General features: G+C 38.3%; 2 protein-coding genes across 2 annotated transcripts in view; one reads left to right on the top strand and one right to left on the bottom strand. All coding sequences in view use genetic code 11, as the record gives it.

Annotated features, from left to right (window-relative positions):
- Positions 1 to 3,631: 3,631 nt before the first annotated feature.
- On the top strand, positions 3,632 to 3,781 carry EGR_10158 (hypothetical protein; the record flags this gene model as incomplete). Its single annotated transcript, XM_024499407.1, has 1 exon — positions 3,632 to 3,781. The coding sequence occupies one exon, from the start codon at positions 3,632 to 3,634 to the stop codon at positions 3,779 to 3,781; it is 150 nt and encodes a 49-aa protein (XP_024346170.1).
- Positions 3,782 to 7,492: 3,711 nt separating this feature from the next.
- EGR_10159 (hypothetical protein) overlaps positions 7,493 to 7,721 on the bottom strand; it is a gene marked incomplete at both ends in the record, with an annotated part of 2,490 nt that continues 2,261 nt past the window's right edge. The window contains one exon of the mRNA XM_024499408.1: positions 7,493 to 7,614. Coding sequence (XP_024346171.1) covers positions 7,493 to 7,614 — 122 coding nt within the window. The remainder of the gene's footprint in view (positions 7,615 to 7,721) is intronic.

Raw genomic sequence — 7,721 nt, forward strand, 5'->3', positions numbered from 1 at the left:
AGAAATAGCAGATCATAAAAACGGAGTGACTGACTATGGTGCAGCGAAATACCGTGTGCTTTATCATTAACATATGATAAACCAAAACGAGGATTGGAGATTAATTCGTATACGGTAAGGATTTTGAGCTGGTTTGGAATAGTACTTTTCAAGTTTTAATTTAACCGAAGAAAGAGAAATATTAAACCCACAACTTCCAAATAGAGTCATTTTAGGTTTTACGAGTGCTCTGTCTAACAAACGAAAGAGTCGTAAACACTTAGTGCAAGTGCTAGTGTCCTCGATATTTTGTTCAAATTAGGACACTTCATTGCCCTCTCCCAAGTAGTGGTCACGAGTTCAGCCTAACGCTGTTTCCAACGGTTGGTAAGAAGATATTTTAAATGTGCAAGTTTAATTTCAAAAGTCACAGAAAATAAGTTATCGCTTCGAAAATGCGTAAAACTACAGGTTATGCCAATTAAAATTGTCCATACTACTGCGATATCCACATGGGCGTGGAGAAACAAAGGTGGTCGATTGACTCAAAGGCGATTGGAAGAGAAGGTATTGGCTGCTGCAGAAGCTAAAGAAATACCGATCGATGGTAATGCATTCTGTTGAGAAACATCTCCCATTAAAATTCGACTGCTCCCGCTGGACTCACCCTTTATCAAATTCCTACCAGTTTCATTGGTCCCTTTCCATTGACCACTTTCCCTCTTATCCTCATGCTGATTGCCAATATGATATTCACCTATATTTACAAGAGATACAAAACGCGCAAGTTGTGTGCCATTCGCGGCTGCCGTGTGCTTACACCATCTCTTTAATCAGTCCTAAGTACTAATACAAAAATCATTCATCAGTAGGACTTGGACCCTCAAGGTCACTAAAACCGAGCACGTTCTATTCCATTACATTTAGTGCGAGGAGCGCATTTTGTTCTGCACTGAATACTGGCATTGTCGTACGTAATGCATTGTAGCATGTCGGTAAGTAGTAGTAGGTAAGTAGTAATAATCTGCGACGTACATTTCAAAGCCTAAACCGCCTTGAAGCGATAAGGGCAGTGTACTGAATATGGAAATTTATACAGTCACGTTGGCCAGGCATTCCGCGGACATTTCCTTACTCACAGACAACAATTATTCGGCTGTGCAGGTAACACCTGCCTAATCTACAGTTTAGGAGGGCAATATCCCTCTACTTCTATTAAGACTCAAAACATATGCGTTACCATCGCTACTCTGAGGTTGTCAAAAAGAACCAACGTCACCATTAGAAAATAATGACACCCCTTGCAACAAATCATCATCAAGTTACCGTGCCTGTGAACCACAAGGGTCTCAACATTTGCGAGGCCAATCCATTCACTACATGCAAAATTAGTCCGTGTAATAGAATTCTTTATCAATGCTATGCACAAATGCTGGAGCATGGACACAATAGAAAAACCTTGTCCTCTCTTAGATATTGGTTTGACTTCCCACGCCTCCTTGTGATTCTTGATGGGATCTGCAACACCCATCCATTTAAAGGGCATTTTGATCACACAGTATCGAATCAGGACTCTAGGATCGGGAATCTGTCTCAGATTGATGCAGTCACGACTTGAGAGCGAGTACACGTCCTGTTCTCCCTTTTCACCATTCTCAACAACATCCTTTTCGTTGCAACCACAGCTTGCAGGGTTTTTATCTCAAGTCCTTTTAGAATCGAAAGTGAAGCACGCAACAATTTACCTTCTGATATAAATAATAAATAACTTAGGATTATAGAATATGTGATTGCCATAATTCATGGCACGCCATTCCGTAAACTTTAAGAACTTTTGACAACCGATGGTAATCCCTTGTTACTGGATAGCTGAAAGCTATGCCACTGAGCTGAAATTCAGTCTGAGACGACTTAAATGCCTACATAGTTGAACGCAAAGTTAAAAACAGTAGAAATGCATTGTAAGCATTTCTTCTCATGATAAATTTTTGCATTACTTTATTTTTACTTTTGCTTATCTAAGTAGTTTGCCAGACAAAGATCGCAGCCTGATGACGCCAACGGCGTAGCATTAATTAATTTGACCCACATTTCGATTCAGGTGAATGTCAAGCCCCATGGTTAATGTTGTGGTGTTCGTTTGTCAATCGGGCTTTCAAATTGTTTGGCATGCCATCTAGAAGATCATACCATTTTGCTTTGTTATTTCAATCGCGAAGTATAAGGGAATTGGCATATTTGAGCTGCTTTTGATTATTTACGCAATGAAATATTTTGACCAGCACATGAAGGGAAGCATTTTGGAAATAGGGTTTGTAAACAATGGCCTAAAACAGATTTGTTGTCTGCGCATTCGCATCTCTGACAATTTTAAAGGCGTATATTTGGCTAATTAGATTTGGTGGGTCGCATTTTGCGCAGCTTTACCTGCTGTTAGGTATTCGTGAACTAGTTGCAACAGTAAGTCCAAAAGCGTAGATTTCAGATCAGTTGAGCCAATAAAAGTTCACGAATAGGGGCAATACTCACAGGTAAATCGGAGACTGCATTATCAAGTACATGTTGAATAGAATTAATTGTAGTGTAGCGTCCCGGGACTCCCTGAAGACGAAAGAAGACACAATACTCGGGCAGAATATATATTCAGCACGGAGAAGGTGTCTGGGCTATTGGCATGGCCCAAAAGGCCAGCCCACCCAGCGAGGTACAAGGGGGCTAATTCGAGGCACAAAAGTGGCGCCTCACCAGAACCGAGGGATAAACCACTATCGTATTACAGTAGAATGGCTTATAAATGTTTGGTTTCCAAATGGTCCTACCCCCTTTGGGCAAGCCACCTGTACATTTTGGGGCGATTAGGTAAAGTCTTAGCTCCCAACTGTCATTGCATTTTGCGCAGTGGCTTGGGTTAGCACAACAAAATTATTTTTTTAGTATAACAATGTTACAACTTAGACTTACAAGACAGCCACACATCCATCGATTTAGCAAATTATTTGTAAGGGTCGAATTCTCTGCTTCCATCATTGACATACATATTAAAAGCAGATTTGTGAGAATTGATCAAATTATTTTAAGTCTTTAGAGCTATTTTTGCATTTTTCGCTCTTAACTCCATAGCGTTTGTTAGCAAACAACCCTGAACTTTGTCAAAATAAATTACACACTGCAAAATTAAGGCAAAAGTCTTCTACGAACTGGATTGAAAATGCTGCGAAAATGTGAAACAACTGAAAAAAAACCAAAAAATATTTTGTCACTAGTCATGTGTTTTTAAGCATATAGTGTTACATGCGGGTTAGTACGACGTTGTTTTAATCTGTTTGCGAATGGACCAAATATTTTAAGAACATCGTAATCACCGCCTAGTTAGTTGGTGTTTTTTAGCTAGTTGGGTATTTGGAACTCATTACACAAGCTCGAATTCAAGCATCGTCATAGATTGTCAAACCTATCGGAAATAAAATCAACGTATGTAAGCACCAAATTGATGAACTAAGGGTCTATGTGTTAAATTGAATGATTTTACTTTTACTCCACATGAAGGTATTCATCGCTGTGAAAGCCCTACGGCGTCAAGTAGCTTCCATAGACCAAGTAGCCAAGAAAGTTGGCTGTCCAGTGATCATTTTTCTCCATTTACTACGTGGCTATGTGGATATTGAAAACCTTTGTGTGGAAGCATGATGGCACCTATTCTATCTACAAGTCACAGTGCTGCGAACTCCTCTGGGGGATTATCACACGCATCTCTCTTTCACGCATTGTCTTCTTCCATATTCATTTCAGTCAGTTCTGCTGATACATGAAGCTGCCCCTTCTGATCCCGCTCCATCCATTTCTGTGGCTGATTGATTAATTTATTCGGAGAGAAATACAATTAAGTCATTAACCGGTGATCTTTTAAAAAATATTTTAAGTGTTGATTTTTACGCCAATTTTGGTATTCAACAACAAATGCTTCATTCTGAAGAACCAAAGGAACATTTGAAGCAACAAATAATGAAGTTATAAGGTGTTGAGATTTGCTTTTGTGGTTCGTTAAATTGCCCGTTAAAGTGGCTGCAAATCTAATGCTTGTGGGAAGAGTGACCGCTTTTGAAAAGTCGCTAGACAACGCTCCTTCAACGTAAGATGGTAGAACAGACGAGAGTTTTGTCGAATGCCGTAGAATGAGGAGTAAATAACTGCAAAACCGACTCAAATGCTTCCTACCACAAAATATGATAAGGACGGTTTCATTTTCCTTCCACAATATGATAGTCTTAACATGTTGCCTCCTAAAGATTGTACCTTGATTAATTTTGTTGTCAGATTTTGCGTTTAGTGATTTGCCAAGAAGTCAGGCGGTAGTCAGTGTTTTATTTTTCAAAGATTATCAATTCATATTATTTTAGAGCTAACGTTCCACATCGGTTTCGTTTGTACAAAAATCTTCATTTTGCAGAAAAGTAGATGACTTAATAGACACTGGAAAGAATGGCTGGCGTCGTGCTTCAAACAGTTTAAGGGACAAAAAGTGGAAAATAGTTGGGGCAAATTTTACACTAATTACTAATTAAATTATATGAGGGCAGACCCAACTGAACATCAACGCTCTGTAGTACTGCAGTGCATGTTCGCGCTAGCATATCCCTTACGGGGCAGGCCGTCATTTAATAAACATGTCCAAAATTAATCAACCGGACCTGTCTAAGAACGCTAGGAATAGGGAAGCGGAGACCGATGAGTCTCGCTCCACAATATTTACGAAAAGGGGAAAAAATTAGTGTCATGCTATAAACAGGATCAATTCAGCGATAAACTTCAACTTTGTTCTGAAGTTGAGAAATTTGCATGTCCTCTACAGGTCTAGTTTGAGCTATGTTAGTGAATGCGATTTTTTGAGCAAGTTTAGAGCAGTATTTAGCGGCATTAAAGGAGCAAGTATTTGTAACAGCAATCAGAAACAATCACTCTACTTCTTCTGAGGAATGAACTTACTGATATTTTCTTGGCGTTGCATTGTGAAATCCGAAGAAATGGTTCAACACTTGCTTATCATTTTAGGGTAGTCCAAGTTTCCTTAGACGAATTACTATGAGAAAGTTGAGTACTCACTATTGAGTAAAATGAGGTCAACACATCTTGATGTACGCTTTTAATAAATAAATTCACATAGGCATCTGTTGTGTGTTAATTAATAGCACATCAGACGTTTTCTGTGCCCAATTTTAGGCAATTATTACGCCGATGTGTCTACTATTCTTCACTCCAAACTTGTTTATATGATTGTTAATTTTGATGAAATCAGTAAAATTTCTCAAATTTATTTGTTTTACAATAATTGCAACGCACAATTCAACTGGCATCAGGCAATCCGCTTTATGCATCAGGACAACTCAAAATTATAATAGATAGAAGGAGGTAACCATTAAATAGGTAAAATCACCAACAGACACAAATACTTTGTTTGATTCTATCCCGGAAATCTAGCATGCATGTGGGATTCACTTATCTCTACCATGAAGATTGTGAGATGTCAACTTCATATTTGTCTGCATTTATAAGACAACGTGATTAAAGGGGAAGAAAACTGGTAAATTGAGACAATACAAGAAAAAGCATGCATTTTTATGATTTCTCCGCCCTACTAGTTTTTCTATCTGTAAATAATTCAATCATTAACGTACCATCTGCCCAAAGGTGATAGCTTGATTGAAGATGCTTGCAAGGCAAACGCGGAAATATCACGATCAGATTCCTTTAAGCAAAGGAAGCCGTCGGTTTGGAGCTATCCTTATATCTTGTTAATTCTGATGGACACCTATGAGACCATTAACGAGCACATGTGATTGTATGCGCAAAGTTTGTCGTGTTAATATCCGGTTTATAAGAAAAATTGTAGACCTACCTCATGTACGTGATTCAGTCCGTAATAATGTCGCAGACAATTGTATTGATGTGTATGCTAGTGTTTGAAATTTGGATTAGTTACACCTAGCGGATGACCAAATATGTTTGCTTTCTACTTCGATCAGATCATGGTTTCAAGAAATATTGTTTTTGGAATTTTTATTTGCTTAGTGGTAGTTTTCTGAAAACTGCCTTGAAGGTACTGTTTGATTAGCTAGTAAGCTTGGTAAATAAGCATTTAATAGCATTCTAATCTGAATTAGTAAATTAGTAAATCTGGTGTTCGCCTCTTCTCAAGTCACCTACAAAATGGATTTGTGGAAGGCAAAAGCCTTCATGCACTACCACTAAAAGGGGTGTAATGGCTTCTGAAATCATGTAATTCATAGCGTTAGGATGGTTCACACAGCCTAGCAAATACAGATCTACGCGATAAGTAAAATGGGTGCATTTTCAGTGCATAGCTTTTGATATGTTCTCATTGATGTCTCTTACAACCTTAGCACTTGTATTTCGCTTTTGTTGCCACAATTTTACCGATCCTAATAAATCATTCAGGAGGATTGCTTTTAGTTGTGGAACTCCTAATCTTACTGTTAATTGCCGTTGACAGGTTTGTCGAGTTCGTAGATTGAGATTTACGTACCACGAAAAGCGCTCTGTAGTACTTGCCGCTAGAAGTGTAACATTTCTTTACACCTTCATCAATTATAAAAATGCTAAGCCGAGCAAGTAGGTTGTATCTATGCAAATTAACAGAGGTAATGAGCTTCAAGAGCTAGTGACTCGTAATTTAGCAGAACTTTATATCTCTATATTGCTCTTCTCTCATTTCACCCTAATGGTATCAAATGGTTTGGGAATATCGTACGGTGTTTGGTGCAACTCCCTATATTTATTCGCCGTGATGCTTGGTGGCTATGTAAATCACTGAATTTACTCATGCGTGCTTGTAGGAATAGATACGGCCTGCCTTTTGGTGCCGTACTCTTCACTGTTCTGTCAACTATTTCCTGTTCATCCTGAACACACTAACGCAATACCAGGTTGACCGCTCTGCAAATTCAAATTAGGCTTCGGCATTAATAATTGTGTTCTTGAATGGCAACAGAACTACGCACCGCCATAAAGTATATTAAGAAACGTGTGACTAAAAGATGCATTACATGCTCAAAACTTTCAATTTTTGACTTAAAAGACTATGTGCTAAGATTAGCATATCAAACGCATAGAGCAATATTTACGGCGAAAGAGTTTGCAATTATTTAAGCCTTGGCTGATGGAGAAAACCTGAAAATGAACAAAATTTGTCTTACTCTAAATTCCATCCATTGGTTCTCCAAAACTCTTCAAGTGCCTACAAAAAATGCAGCTTTAGATTATTTGCCAACATACTTGTGATGATATATTGATTCTGTAGGCCAACATTAAGAGTGAAAGCATGTATTTACTATCCCCAAAAGGCTCTAAGGCACTTATTTATGCTAACCGGGCTTTGCTTTGTGTGTGGTAGATTTCAAGCGGACTTAATCATCTTAAGTCTTTGTTAACGACCATAACACGATCGCTCTTGACATCCGTCCTATATAACAAAATCAAAGTTATAAAAAAACTTCTTTTAAAACGGCTGGATACATCTAAGGACTTCAAAACCACTTCTCTGTACATGTTTAAGTTGGCTTTTCATGCTGTTCTCCCCATTGAAGACAAATTTTGTCGAGACAAACTCAAACAATATGCCTGAGCAAAAACAAAATTACTTTGTTCTAAAATAGAAGCAGGTGTCTTCACGACCTACCTATCTTCTATGCTCCAATTCAGTGAATAGGGACAGATGCTTTGAAGTT

The sequence above is a fragment of the Echinococcus granulosus genome (genome assembly GCF_000524195.1).
Source record: "Echinococcus granulosus chromosome Unknown EG_S00195, whole genome shotgun sequence".
Classification (NCBI taxonomy): domain Eukaryota; kingdom Metazoa; phylum Platyhelminthes; class Cestoda; order Cyclophyllidea; family Taeniidae; genus Echinococcus; species Echinococcus granulosus.